This window comes from Argiope bruennichi, chromosome 9 (genome assembly GCF_947563725.1).
Source record: "Argiope bruennichi chromosome 9, qqArgBrue1.1, whole genome shotgun sequence".
Classification (NCBI taxonomy): Eukaryota; Metazoa; Arthropoda; class Arachnida; order Araneae; family Araneidae; genus Argiope; species Argiope bruennichi.
In genome coordinates this window covers 20,470,926-20,486,890 of record NC_079159.1, presented here as the reverse complement: position 1 = coordinate 20,486,890, position 15,965 = coordinate 20,470,926, and the positions used below count along the sequence as shown (strand labels likewise).

At 28.0% G+C, this 15,965-nt stretch overlaps 1 protein-coding gene across 6 annotated transcripts in view; it reads right to left on the bottom strand.

Moving 5' to 3' along the window:
* Positions 1 to 6,123: 6,123 nt before the first annotated feature.
* LOC129983942 (cGMP-specific 3',5'-cyclic phosphodiesterase-like) overlaps positions 6,124 to 15,965 on the bottom strand; it is a 562,482-nt gene continuing 552,640 nt past the window's right edge. For 5 of the 6 annotated variants that reach the window (XM_056093672.1, XM_056093673.1, XM_056093670.1 and 2 more), the window contains 9 exons: positions 15,511 to 15,620; positions 15,145 to 15,232; positions 14,426 to 14,526; positions 13,815 to 13,892; positions 13,014 to 13,152; positions 11,314 to 11,397; positions 10,458 to 10,584; positions 7,675 to 7,733; positions 6,124 to 7,011 (listed from right to left, as the gene is read on the bottom strand). In XM_056093672.1, the coding sequence (XP_055949647.1) occupies positions 6,847 to 7,011; positions 7,675 to 7,733; positions 10,458 to 10,584; positions 11,314 to 11,397; positions 13,014 to 13,152; positions 13,815 to 13,892; positions 14,426 to 14,526; positions 15,145 to 15,232; positions 15,511 to 15,620 (951 nt within the window). In that variant the 3' untranslated portion in view covers positions 6,124 to 6,846. The remainder of the gene's footprint in view (positions 7,012 to 7,674; positions 7,734 to 10,457; positions 10,585 to 11,313; positions 11,398 to 13,013; positions 13,153 to 13,814; positions 13,893 to 14,425; positions 14,527 to 15,144; positions 15,233 to 15,510; positions 15,621 to 15,965) is intronic. The other variant, XM_056093671.1, reaches the window with a different exon arrangement.

Here is a 15,965-nt window from a genome sequence, read left to right as displayed (position 1 = left end):
ACAAAAGTGTACACTCTCTTCCGGAGGTTGTTATCTGGCTTATGAAATTACCCCCGCAATACTCCCCCACCAATGAGTCGGCGGAGTTCTATCGCGCCAGTTATGGCGAGCGACGAACGTGCTTATCGCGCCAAGCGTTATGGCGGGCGACGTCGAGCGTGTGTGAGTGGTTGCTGACGGTAGATGGAGCCACGACAGCTGAACAAAGGATGCGGTGTTCAGAACCAGGGTCACCAATGTGCAAGTTAAGGTTCGAACTCGGAACGTTAGGGTTCATAGCCGAGTAATTCGAACTATCGAAAATACTAGAACTGTCATCGAAACCTCATTGCATGACTTGGTTGTGAGGCTGCCTGAAGTCGCAAGTCTACGCGATCGTAAGACCTCATTAGGGGTGTTAACCCTTTACACTCAGAAAAGTAATTCGATGCATAATTATTCGCCTAATACGAACATTTGTTATTGCTCTGAAAAATAAATATACATAATTGTTTTAAGTCGAATTTTGAAAAATTATTCTACATATTTTTACCATTTTGTAGGCGTTTTTGACAATCAAAATTGTAAAATAAAACATCAATTAATAAATAATAATAATAAAATAAACATACACCGTCTCGAGTGGTGAGTGAGAGGCACCATCTGAGTGCAAATGGTAAAAGGCAACATATGACAATTTCTCACCACATTTAGAGATATTTTGTACTGTTGGAGAATGACGGTCAAACGGTGTTGAGCATTTGTTATAAAGAACATAGTCTTTGTTAAAAAAATAAATAGTTATGCTAATTATTCGTTTTGTTATCATATGAAGAGCCATCTATTGGCCGGTTTTTGCACTTTTTTTGTTTCAATAAAATCCCGTGTCGTTTCAAGCATGTATGTCAATTTTTACCTGTTCATCTACATTATTCCATAAATTATTGAATTTTCAAGTATTAACGGACTTTTGAATAGCCCAGTATATACAGGATCTTTGCACTTTGTAATTAAAGTTCCATTTTGAAATGGCCATAAAAGAAAAATTACAGGACAAAATGCTATGAAACTTGGTAATAAATTCCAAGAGATAAAGGGATTTTATTTCCCGAAACAAAAACAAAAAAAAATCCTTTCAATAGTGGGTAATGGGTATAATGTTAAATAAATAAAGGCATGAAGACATCGGTTTAAAATGTTTTTAATCGATCTGAAACTTTATAAATAGGGATTGCAATACCAGACTAAAAGTTCAATACCGGTATTCGGTATTTTTTAGATCTTAATACCGGGATACCGGTTTTAATACCGGTATTAGAAATATTAGGAAAAGAAAGAAAACACGGGTATTTCTTTGTTTTATTTAACAGTTTTATCAGAGAATGTAAGTATCACAAAAATAATTTGTAACTTATAAATTATACCAGTATATAAAGAATCACAAAAAAGTAAAAGAACATCTTCTTTATTTAAATCACAAAAAAAAATGTTGTTGTTGTTTCTGATCCAAGGTGGTATAGCTGCGCTATACCACCACTGCGCTATACACCAAGGTGGTATAGCTGCGCAAAGAATTGTCTTCAGTCTAAAAAGCTCAAAAACAATAGTGGATCCCTTAAAATCCCAAAAATCGTAAAATTTGAACATTTAAGAATATGGTTGGTGGAGGTTCGATTTGCCTTGCACCAAGGACATTCAGCAAAGATCCTCCGTCCGTGTTGGAAGGTGAGGGATTTGGTGTGTCCACTTAAAAGACGAGAGAGAGCCGTTTGCTGTTTTCTTAGAGATATTCAGACGATGACACCAACCGGGATTCTTACCAAAGTACCAAGGGTGTGCAGGTGGGACTCTCCAAAGTGCACTCAACTCCATCTTTTTGATAGAGGAGATTTCAGAATAAGTGAGTGTTGCATCACCATGAAATATGTCAGCTGAAGCAGTCTTTAGCTAAATTATCCGCTATCTCATTACCATTTAAACCAACATGTGAGGGGACGCACTGAAAGTGTATAGTGTGTTCAGCGGAGAGACTAGCAATAATAATGTTTAGATAAACAAAAAAGTGTTAACATCACTATTCAGTCTGTGGTACTATTACAAATTTTTGAAATGTGATCTTAAAAACATAATGCATCAATTGTACTGTAATTAAGCCTGGAATGTAATTTTGTAAAAAATTATCAGCTGTCGAAAACGTTTTTTCGGCATCTACAATAGTTGGTGGTACTGTTAGCAATTTGCGATATACTTTTTCCAAATATTTACCTCTAAATACCTCATCTTCAAATAAATCGATTACTCGTCGGATGGCTTTGGATATAACTGATTTCTGTATTGTATTTTGGTTTGTTGAAATTTTTTATAACTAATTTTGATTTTTATTCAAGAGACAATTTCTTTCACATAAATGCCATCATAATCTCCGATAATTGTACCAAATTCTTCTGAATGTGGATAGGTTAGTGGGTAAAGAAATTTTAAGAAAATTTACTATAAACTTCATCAGATTTGAATTGGTTAGTCTCTTTTCTTCTTTTTCATTTTTAAAATCATTATAATTATGTAAATACCGTAAGACATTTTCTATTTCGGTATGCCTTTCTTCTGTGCGATTTTTCATTGTAATATATAATTCTTCAGATAGTGATGTGAGCTGTTCTTTCAGTGACCGCAACATGAAATTTATTATTGCATTAGCTGTTAATAAATTAGAATCTCTCTGACATAATGTCTCAACAACCAGTTTTAATATTAAGTTTATATTAAGTTATAACAACCTGTTCTGGATATTAATTCGAATTCACTATCTGAAAAATTAATTTGCTGGTTTAAGTCGATTATTGCTTTTTGGACTGGATTTCTCAGTTTCAAAAATCGTTCTATCATTAGGAGTAAACTGTTCCAACTTGTTTTAGAATCTCCTCCTAAACATCTCCTTTCATCTTTTCTCTCACTCCTATTTTGTCAAAGTAAACCCATACTAACGGATGTGCAAAAGGTGGAGGGTTTTACAATCCATTGTCATACAGTATTTTATCACTTCTCTTGATTGTACAATGCAACTTTGTATTCCCATTCTAATTAATTTCGCCCGTTAGGGAGACATAAAAACAAAGACGTTTACTATTTTGCTATGTTGGCGATCCCTGAACAATTTAAACAATTACAAGATCATTTTAAAAATTTCTAGTAAATACCGAAAAATCGGTATTTAAACTTGTGAATACCGGTATTACAAAATTGTACAAATGGCTCAAAATACTGGTATTCGGTATCCCGGTATTGCAATCCCTAATTATAAATCATGTTTAATGTGACATTCACCGTGTTTTGAAAGCAGCTTATTTTGTTCTAAATAGTTCTTAGCAATATCAGGAGAAATGCTACAGGCATATAGGTACATGGCATTTTTCAATTATGTCTAATTATGTTACCACTAATAAAATGGATTTGAGGTAATCCCTGTGACTTATAACCATTAGTCATAGGGATTATGGTTTGGTAAGAAGGGTGACTAAGAAACAGAAAAATGATGGATTTTAATCCAATCATCACTGAAATGTTGCTTAAGTAATTGATTGATATGTATACCAACGTAAGGAGAAAACTCCATCTTTCATCAAAATTATAGTGTCTAAGTTATCATGTACCAGGAACATCTAAATTATCATGTACCAGGAACATTTTTTCCCCTATAATATTCTATGACCTTCTGCTAACTATTCCAAATTTGATATTTTGTAGAGTATTTTTTCTTTTATGGTCATTGCAATTCGGAACTTTAATTATAAAAATTCTATATATAATACGGTAGTTTGTATTTTTATCCTTTCATAATTTTAGTTCCAACTTTCCTACTTTTAGTGGTTTTTGGAATTATTTTTACACACCAGACGATCCACAAAAACATAAAAGATTATACTCTGGTCTATACTATCTCTAAGTGATTTGAACATGTTTGATTAGCTCAGAAACCACAGAAAGAATAATTATTGAAATGGAATTGGAGCATCAAGTAATGATAGTTCAAATAGCAATCAAAAGAGGTTTTTTTTTTTTTTTTTTTTTTTTTTTTGAACAAGCTATTCCGAGACAAGCATTCCACTAAGACCTAAATAATTCCGAAAATAAAAATCTAAATAATTCCAAACAATATTTTCGAGTCTTGTTAAATAATTCTATTTCTTCTGCCTTATTATCTATTGATTGTAGCTGTTATATTTACATACTAAATTCAATCTGAATTGGAAAGGGTTAATTAGGTGCAGAATAGAACTTTTTTTCCAGCAGTTTTTGGAAAAAGATAGTGTTTCTAAATGAGTAGTTTGGATTTGATTCTCTTTAGCCCAAGACATTATTTTAATGGACAGAGTTTAACCTACATCAGTGAATGAATTTTTTTTTATTAGTAGGTCAAAATAAAAATTCAATGCCAAATATTAATTTAAGGAATTTAGTAAGTAGTAAAATAAACATATCTAAATTTTTTAAATGTCTTCATTTTTAATAAATTGTAATTTATATAATTTAGGAAATGCTTTTAACAATGATTATTGATTATAGGGTGGCATAAATCGAGAGCAAGACTACTTTTAATTGATGCTTTAGTTATAAAAACTGGGAATTCAATGTTATAAATTCTTTAAATTGAGTATGGTTTAAAAATTTTCTAATATAAACTATATATTTTCTAATGTAATCCAAAAACAAATAGTCTGTAATATAATGGCTTCAATCATCTCAAAGTGCAAGACCTCACAATGCTGGCAACATTATCTGTAAATTCCAGAATTTGAACTGCAATAGTCAGATATTGGCACCATTTTAAGTTACTGAATCAAGAATTCGAAGAGGACTTATCACCGAGCACTGCCGATCTTCTATGCTTGAAACATAATGACAGTCAAACTGGTAAGCTTTTTTAATCAAAATATTTCATTTATTTATTTATAAAAGTTGTAAAATTTTCTTAGAAATATTTGATACACTCAGCTATTTTTTACTCTATAACTCTGTTAAATATAGATACTTTATCCATCTGTCACATGAAATAAAAACTTTGACTTGTCCTGAGAGTTCACTAAATACATAAAATGCCTTTTACTTTCTCGTATATGAAGTATAATGAAAGTTTGATAATCAACAGAAAATTCAAACTCGAGATTTTGACGAATTTCCACATTTTAAATCACCGTGAGTTCAATAAACACGTTTTTAGAAAATGTCCATCTATCTGTCTGTGAAAAAATAACTAACTCAAAAACGGTTTCAGCTAGATGATCGAAATTTTATATACAATCTTCATAAATATGCATATTTCTATCAAATTTTGAATAAAATCTGTTCAGAGGAAGACCAATTGTTCAAATATAAATTAATACGATAGCTACAAAACAAAGAGAGCAGGATAGATAAGATTTGGTACATAGATTTAACATCCATAGTGTAGAACACTTATCAAATTTTAAGCCAAATCCAACTACGGGTTGACTGTCTGTCAAATTTGGTATGAAAATTTATGATTACCAATTCAGGTCTGTGTCATTTTTTTGTTGTTGTTGTTTTGTTTCATTCAGTAGAAAAAATACATCAAAAATTCAAATTTGTTTTTTGGAAATTATTACTGCATCTCAGGGATTAAATGTCAAATAACTCGTCAAGTATCACATGATAGATTCAGTAAAAATGTTTAATTCATGCCAAATTTTAATATTTCGGAATTATTGCAAACACCCTATGACATGACAAAATTATAAGAAAGTTTTGGTGAGACCTCTTCCATGGTTTTTATTTATATTGTGGTTAATGTTGATGTATAATCATATCAAAAGAAGGGGGTCAGAATGGAGCAATATATAGATTTGATGGCATAAGATGATTCTACAGTATTACCTACAATGTAAAGTGTTGATAATATTTACTTGCAGAAAGCTTAAAATGATAAAATTTGAAGTATTTCATACAATCAGTTAGTGAAGAGAAAAACAATACTTTACATTCTATCTAGGCAAAGATATTGAAAGCATAGTTTCTAAACTTCATACATTTAAATAAACAGCAATGTTAATTGATATATATGATTTGAAAAGAGTAAAACACTTTACCCGAATGATTTCACAAACAAATTATAGAAGTGTGTATAAATGTTTATTTTTCTGTTTTCATACAAATATACAGCTTAAACTATCCTCAATAGCACTATTTACATACTTAAAAGAACAAACATAATGAAAGACATGACTAGTACAAGATAAATCCCTTACCTGTAAATAAAATAGCTTAAAATATTAAGCAGTGATTTGAAAAATGCATACTCCCTTTCACATGATACTAAATACATATATACAATATTTATCAACATGTACAGACTTCAGCGAGGAAGAACAACAGAATGAATCCATTTGTGGTGTTTTGTATGTAAAATTCTAAGTACTAACATAACTCCAAAATAAGAATTTGGCACAAAATAACTTTTATATCAATTAAATATAATTTACAGAACAATAACTGGAAAAATAACACCTACAATAAAAAAATGCAAATAAATGCAGCGATGGAATGACTTAGAGGAAATTTTACGATCAAATGTAGCACAAGAATAACTACCGGAAAGAAAATACATAACTAGTGCATTTAACTATTTGTGACATATACTCTATGAAACATTGAATGTGATACATAAGGTGGAAAATTAATTCCTTGGCTGAAAGAACACACCAATCATGAAATCAAAAATAAAGGTGAAATGGATGGACCTGCCATCAACCTAAGATGGCTTGTTTCCATCTTAAGCATAAAGTGCAAACACAGCAAAGTTCATTTCCTTGAGAAAATTAAGTAACATTGAAATAAATAAATAAAGTCTTTCTATACAGTCACAGGACGGTGCACAGGTTTCCAGAATGGTGTTCTTTGTTTGTACGTTTGAATCGAGCATGATGGGAAAAGTATTTCTTCCTTTTCGCTTCTCCGTGGAATTTCTCCTCCATCTTTGAAGCATCTCCCGGAGTTGTCTGGAATATAACACACAGTCTAAACAAAAAGATTTAAGAAGTGTAAACAATGATTATTGAACTATAATTAATAATTTAAATTAATAAATGTTTCTCCTGTGAAATATTTATCCATCTGACTAATATAATGCCTTACACTCCATATCATAAATTATTTTGATGAAATACATTTCAGTTTTTATAAATAAACTTCTTAAACTGAAAAAAAACTATAGCTCTTGTAGTTTATATATACCCTGGATTCAAAATTTTTGAATAGCTATGTTACTTCAAAATTATTTTACAACAGATTGCAGGGAGACCTTTACACATTAGGTATTATTTTTCACTAACTAAAGCCAATGATTCCCTTAGATTGAAATATAATAATTCTCAGAAAAGATATCCTCATTTTTGATCATCATACAATTGTATTTCTTCTAATATATAATTTTTTTTTTAAGTTTTATAACTGATTCTAAATTTAAAATAAATATGAACTGGCTTTGCCATATCAACTGGATAATTAAAGCATGACTTTTATATCCTATTTTGTTATCCAGGAATCGTTGTGCATAATTCAACAGTGATTCATGAGGTTTAAGAATATCACTCCCATGACCAAAAATTACACATGAACTGGATGATTAAGAAAATGATTGAAAATAACCTGATTATTCTGATATGAATAAATAAGATATACCTGAGGTAGATGAACCATTCCATTCAATTGGCGATTATTTTCTGTTTTCTTGTTTGTACCTAAAAGTATAAAACAATTAGTCCTTTAAAATGCATACATAATTTATTATAGTCATATACATTTATTTTAACATTAAAAAAATAGAACTAATTTAACATATTGAAATAAGTAAGTAATGTTTTTTGTATTACATCTTTATCTCAATATATTAAATTAATGCTATTTTTTATATCTTTAACATGTTGAGATAAAAAATTATTTGTAAAGGAGATAATTGAAACAAAATATTGAATTAATATAAAAACATCTATTACAATATTTTAAGAATGAGTTGATATATTGATTTTGCCATAAAATCTTAAGATAATTATTTCCTCTTCCAGTAAAGAAGAAAACTGAATAATGAAGCATTAAATACAATTTGAACCTTCCATTATGTGGATAAACTTTACTAATTACTGATATTTACAGGGCAAAAATAATAAATTGTTTAAATATTTTTCCTGTGTTTGATTTTCCCCACTTCTTTATGCAATCTTTTCTCTGATGAAATCTAACCAGGATTATATTCCTGTGTTTCAAGTTTCAAAAAGAAAATGTTTTCAAAACTGTGATGTTAATGAAGCCAAAATTTTGTTTATTAGTTATTTACAAGAATTTGTATTCCTGTTTGTAGTATTTATTTTATTGCAATTATCAGCTTTGGACAAAAACTCATACCTCTTGATTTTTTTTTTTTTTTTAACTTTACTTGTAAGGAGGAGTTTTTTTCTAATATAGCATGCCATTATTAAACAGAGATTAAGTCTTGAGGCTACTTCAAAGTCTTCTTTACATGATCTAACTTCACTTGAGTAATCACTCTTCACCTTTTGTTTCTGTTATGAAAATGAACTTGCTTTCATGCTTTATTTTCTTAATCTTGCTCCTAAATGGGATTGTATCTTCTCTGTGATAAATTTTAGAGGTTGCTAAATTTAAGTGTTTTTTAACCAATCGGAATGGCTAATTTTAGCATTTGTTAGTATAATCAACTGTGAAAGTGAGCCATCAGTCTCTCAAAATTTTCTCCTGCATCCCAGCCAATTTTATAATGATAATGCAAAGTTTCAGCTTGAATTGATACACCAGATACAAGAACTGCTTTTTTCCAGACTATCTAGCCTTGTGCTACAAACAACATCTAAGATCTTGTTCTTTTTGCAGGTGATAAATGTTTACAGCCATGCTGATATTGACAGAACTTCTATGGCCTCATGCCATATGATTACACCTTCCAGTTAGAATAAGCATCTATAAAAGTTCACCTGTTTGATTGTGCAACCCTAGAAAAATAACTTGCCTCCATTCTACACTCATTTGGGATCTTGTGCCTTTTTCCAGAATAAAGAGTCAGCTTCTTAAAAATGATATGAATTTCCCATAAATCAGTTTAAATTCTGACACCTTTACGATGAATGCCCACTATCCTTGATTTATGTGTCTTCATCGTGATTTTGCCATGCTTAATAAGTGGAACCCAATGATTCCATTTTGTGCACAGATAAGAATTTTTTGCTCATATTTTTTATAAATTAAAATAAAGTAAGGAGAATTAATCTAATAATGGAACAATTCTAATTGGTTTGTTTGTGGTATCTGTAAACTTTCAGTTTTAAGAAGAAATTTAAGACTCAATCATCAAAAAATTATGTAATGACCTTATGTATGTATGTTAAATTCATATTATAAATTGGTACTTTGAATTATGTCTTGTTCTTTAGTTGTTAAAATTACATATGGAATGAAAGTATTTAAAGTTTTATTTTCATGCAAAAAAAAAAAAATTATTTGAGTACATTACAGTTTAATATAAAATTTTTGATAATGACTCTAAAAATAATGAGCTGTCAACTAATTTATAGGGAAACAGTACAAATTTAACATGGAGTTATCATATTTTAGGATTATATAAAATGAATACGTATATTAAATTTATGCAATGCAAAAAGATTGACACTATAAGCAAAGAATAGTTATTGTGCATAGTTCATTTAATGCAATAAAAAGTACAATATACATATTATATAGTTTCAATATCCTATATAAATATGTTCAGAACGAACATAAGTCTCTATGACTTTTTTAATAGAAATAAAACCTAGGAACGCTAGGAAAAAAGGAACCTAGGTTTATTTAACAAGTAATAAAATTTACTTGTAATCTTACAATTTTAAAGCACAAAAAATAAATTATGTTTCAACAGCTAATTTCTAAATTATTAAAGATATACTTTCAGTTGGAAAAAATGGCTGTTGTAATTGTCAACAGTACTTTTATTGACCGAGTTTTGAACATTTATGAATTACACATTACTATTTTAGACCATTTTAAAGTGCATTGTTTCTTCAAGATGACCATTCAGTAATTAAAAGTAATGAAATTCAAAATAAAAAAGAGTGAAGCTTTTTTTGTTTAGATTGTTAATGTGTAATGGATATTTAACTAAATAAGATTAGAAGCATGTATAAAAATATTAACTTCCCAATATTTTAAGCAGTACACTTAACTCGAATAATAAATATATAATTCTTTACATCATTTGAAGTATTTTCTAGTTAAAAGTATTTGTATAGCTCTAATGGTATGGAACAAATTCAAATGGACACCTTATATAATTATACCATACAAGCATTTCAGTAACAATTGAAAAAAGAAAAAAAAAACTGTTAGATATAATTAGTCAAAATAGAGATGAATATGTATTAAAATAAACACAAAAAACAAGTTACGATACTACTTACCATTTCTAAATGTAAACAGCTCAGTTTCTTTTTTATGTTTATCATTGGCCAATGCTTGCCAGTTTTTTCTGTTTTCAAGGCATCCTTGAAGTAAAGGACTGAGTGCAGGCTGAACTTCTACCAAAGCCTTAAACAGAAATGAAAGACTATTTATTATTTTGTATTAGAATATTTTTGCTACATTATTATAAATACTCTCCACATTCAGCTTCATCATACTTAATTTTCAGCCTGATTTTAAAGAAATATATTATAAGTGGGGACTGCTGTATCACTACTCACAATGCAATCTGGCAAACAAGAATTTAATATTTCCCCCCCCCAACTCAAAGGCGCTATTTCTAATTGCTTTATTAATTTTTTTGTATATAATAAAATCCACCCTTATTCTATTTAAAAATTATCTATTTTAGCTTTTTCTGAAGCTCTAAACATTTAAATTAAGGAATTAATTGGTACCCTCACTTGGTTATTTGTTTGAATTTAATTCTATAATTTAAAATTAAATTTTTAAAAGATAAAATTTGTAAACATTAATCACAAGAAAATGTTCTGAAAAAAGCAACATTTAAATTTTATTCATAAATTACAATGTTAAATCAGTTACAAATAATCTAACAATTTTTACTCAGTAACGCTATATTAAAATCCATTTCCCACAAGAAATTCTTTTTTAAAAAATTTTGAGGGGATGAATTTTTTTTTTTCATCATTTCTTCCTTTATCATTATACTTTTACTATCAACAAATGTACAAAAATGTAATGAAATATGACTGAAGTAATAACTTAATAATATAAATATATTTTTTAAAAAAATTGAGTGTTATTTCAAAATACGTTATGAAATGCTCTTACTTCATAAACAGGCAGACAAATGCAATCAATGAATCCAACTTGCATTGCAGGTAATTCATCCTTCTTGTCCCGATCCATCATTGCCTAAAATAAATAGACCATGAATAAAATAAGAGGATAATAGCAACACTCATTGATTAATGAGGTCATGAAATTATTCTCTTTCTATGCAGCTTTCATTAATTTATACTTATAATAAAGCTCAATGTGTGTGTGTGTGTGTGTGTGTGTTGGCACTCTACAGGCCAGACCGTTTGACATACAGCTACCAAATTTGGTACATGTATACCTTGGAGGTTGGGAATGTGCACATGGGGTTTCTTTTTTCGAATTTTTAATTAGAATTTTAATTATTAATTAAAAACTAACTTTCCCGCCAAAAAAATCTTCCATTTTCCCCACCGCCAACTTTTCCGCCAAAAAAATCTTCCATTATCCCCAGCGCCAACCGAGAAAGGCTTCAGTATTTTTTTCTCCCAACAGTAATGAGGCTAGGGTTAAAATTTTTCGGCGGATTATTTCAATCGGTTCTGTTTATTTTCTTAATGTTTGATGCATTTAAAATTAAACATTGTTAATGAATCAATCTTTCAGATTCATTCTGAAGTACTTTTGAATTAAAATAAAACAGAATAAAGGAAATTAAAAATTTCTAATCCGCATAGCGTTACCCCAACTGGCGTAGAAAAAATCACGTATTTGCGTTACGTAACCGGCGAAGAAAATTCACGCATGCGCATTCTGTTCTGATTGTTGCCATGACAACGTTATCAATGGATGATTTAAATTATTTTTGGGTTAGTTGCATGCTTTTGTAAGTAAATTGTATTTATGTTAGTTATATATTTTTTGTATATGCTTATAGTTTTAAGTACATCGTTTTTTAAGTACTTTTTTTAAAACCTGTTTTCAACCGTTTATTTTAAACGATTCGTTTTATTTTCTTAGTGTTTGATGCATTTAAATTTAAACATTGTTAATTAATCGATCTGTTAATAATGAATCTAAGAAAATTTTGTTGACCAACTCTTGAGATAGTACATAAATTAAAAAATATATTCTTTAGTGCCCATAAAGTTTAAACGCTGAGTGACTCTATTTTCAGTAATCAGATTATAAAAAAATGCTTTGTTTCAGTAAAAAATATTATTATATTAATTGAAGATAAATTCTTTCCACTTTAATTTAAAGCATAAATTCTACGGGTGCTAACAGAAAATGAGAGAGATACATATTACGTTATGACTGAAGGCCTTTATAATATTATGAATGAATTATATGATAATCAAAATTTGAAGTTTTAAAATATTTTGATGAAGAAGCTATTAAAGAAGAAATTGCATAAAATATTTAATTATTAAAATTTTAACGAACATTAAGATTGGCGAACCGGCTGGTCGCCAAAGGCGGCTAGTAAAAACTAAAGACAGAATAAAGAAATTAATTACAAATAATAATAAAAAGCTAAACTACGATACAAGCATGAATTGCTAAATAATTTTACAAGATGGTGGTTGTTTTCAAACAAATATCAAAAATCTACTTTTGTAAAAATATTTTTCAGAACAAAATATATAGATTAAACTTGGTGTTTTATTGAGTTACTCAGGTGAAAAACAATGTGGAAGGGTATGAATAAATTTTTTTAAAAAAATATAGCACTTTTTATACAAAAAATTATAAATTCAATAAAGACTCACAATTGGTTGTTCTTTCAGCCTTTCTTTCTCCAAATCTCCTTGTTGAAAGAACTCGCCAGCTACAAGTTCTGCTACTTTTCTTTGTACTTCCCAAGGTTTGCAAATTGCAGACACATCACAGGCAGTCATCATCATCCCCCTAAAAAAATATAAACATGTTTATACGAATGCAAAGTTTTGACTGTTAAATAAAAATAAATATTATCCAATGCTGCTGTATAGCATTTCATGTAAGATTTTTAGATGAATGATTTTTTTTTTTTTTTCAAATTATAATAATTTAGTTTAAAACACAGCAGCAGTAAACGTTTTATCATTATATAATACATATGTCATAAATGTCAAATAACTAATTCACTACTAATAAACGTTTATAATATATCAACAGCTAAGATGTCGAGTCATGTAGCATATCAGAAGATTGCTAAACTAAAACCCTCTAAAATTCCATAATAAGAACAAAACTGCTGCATAACCAGTATGAAAATTATTATGTTTGGCACCACTTTCCAATTTATTTTCTTTATGAAAATTTATGAATATTGAATAATACACTTTGTATAAAAAAAAATTATTTCAAATTAAAAAAAAATTGATTAGTTTATTCTCTGCATTTTAAAAATATTTTACAAAACTGAAAAAAATAAAGTATTTAAATAGTTTTTATTTTCGCAGTGAAAATATAATTTGCTGGAGAATTTTGAATACATCTTCCAATGAGTTTTTAAGAAAACTTGCAATAATATTCAATTTTTGTGTTTTTGATGCAGTCATGAATTTTAAGAAAAAAATTATTTTTACCTTAGCAGTTCTCTATTTTGAGGATTAGTCCAATCTGGATCACCAGATTTCACCAAATTCAAAAATGAATCCTTTTTCCTAGATTTAAAAAATAACAATAGCATAAATTATTTTGAAAATTTAAATATTCAATGCATTTATGCCTATAAGAAAATCTAGTATCAAAAGACATAAAAAATAAATATATTACTTTTTCATTCCATCTAAATTAAGTTTGGAAGCAAATTTGATTTTTAACTAATTATATTTAAATTATTTTTTTCAAAATGTTATTTAATAAACATTAAAATGATAAAATAACAATCATTAAACATGGAATAAAAGTATAATTGAGCAGGAAAATATGCAATTTTATTAACATAAAATGCAATTAAGAGGCAGAGAGGGATTCAAGTTTGAGATATTCAATATCATTAGGAACTATAATATTAAAATTAAATTAGAAGAAACTATAAAAGATTTGTTTTGGATATCAAAAAAAAAGTTTATTTCCCATAAAAGGCATTGAAGCAAAAAATTATTTAACAATAAGTTAAATTGCTATAATTATCAAAATTTAAAGTAAAAAAAAAGTAATTTTAAAATTTTCAACAAAATGATGCTTTTCTTACTTGAAATACAAAGCCAGATCTGTTGATAGAATGGCAGATTCAACAACTGATATTATACTTTTGTATTCCTCAGGAGAAAGAAACTGGAATATGTTATTACCCTGTAAAAATATTTCAACATTAGATAAAAAAAAAAAAAGATAAATTAATACACTTTCAGGCTTTTAAATATAAACTAAAAGCTGTGGATCTAGGTACATATCTATACTAATGATATAACAATATCTTTTGAAAGAAATATAATACAATTAAATCATAAAATTTGGACAACTGATTATATCTTTCATCACTTCATCATGCATAGAAAAAGTTTAAATTCTCAAACTATTGTAATAATATTATCTAATGTGTTTTACTTGTCATGTAAAAAACAAAATTAAATAATAAAATTTTTGTCCTTCCTTGAGTAAATTAAACCCTTCAAATGCTTAGAATACATCATTTTTCTAAAAGTTATCCACATTAAAATTTCATTGATCAAATAAAACATAATTTCAAATGCAATTGAATATCTGAAACCTGAAAATATATTTTATTTGTTTATTTTTTAAATACGTGAACTGAAAGAAATGGTTACTTAGTAATTAAATATCAGAAATAGAACAATTCAAATGAAGAATTAAAAGATTACATTATTAAATATACTATAAAATATCTATAAAAATTAGGACATTTGAAACTATTTCATGCATATTAGTTATAATACTTTAACATCCTACCTCACTATTCAGGATCATTACACACTGATCAAAATGATGATGTTCCATAGTAGATGTAGAATACAATATTGCCAGAGGAGATTCAATTCTGAAAAAAATAAAATTTATAAATATTAAATTAATTGAAAAATAACTTTTACCAACAAGTAACTAAAAAAATGTTATGAAAAGCATTTATTTTACATAACTAATTCATTTTTAATATCTCACTTTGAAATACTTCAATCAATAAAATAGAAGATTTCTGAACATTGGCAAATTTGGCAAAAGCAATGAAACATTCTTGATATAATTCTTTAGGAAAAAGCAAAAGGATAAAATTTTCAATTAATTAATAAAAGAATTGAAAATTCTTATTCTGCTTACTTTGTTTGGAATGAGTTGTTTGTACCTCTGTGGTCCAAATCATGACAAAGGCATGCAACCAACAGTGCCATGATTTCTATATCAGTAAATAATTCTCTCATGTGGCCAGTCTATAAATAAAAAAATGTTACATATTAAATATTTGGAAAACAGTTTTTTTTTTTAAAAAATGCTCCACATAAACACAATGATAAAAAAAAAAATTTAAGTGCTAAAAATAATGAGTTTTAATATTATAATTTTTATACTTAAAGTAAAATTTTATATTTCAAAGGAAAAAAAAATGTATCAATCTTAAAAAGCAGTTAAGCAATAACTATCAAAATAAAATATTCTGTACAAGGAAACGCATACCAGCACACAAAATTTGCAAAGTTTGAATTGAGAAAAAAAAATTTTTTTTTTAATTAAAACGTATTACTATAAAAGTGTGCCATCTTGTAATTAAAATAGAA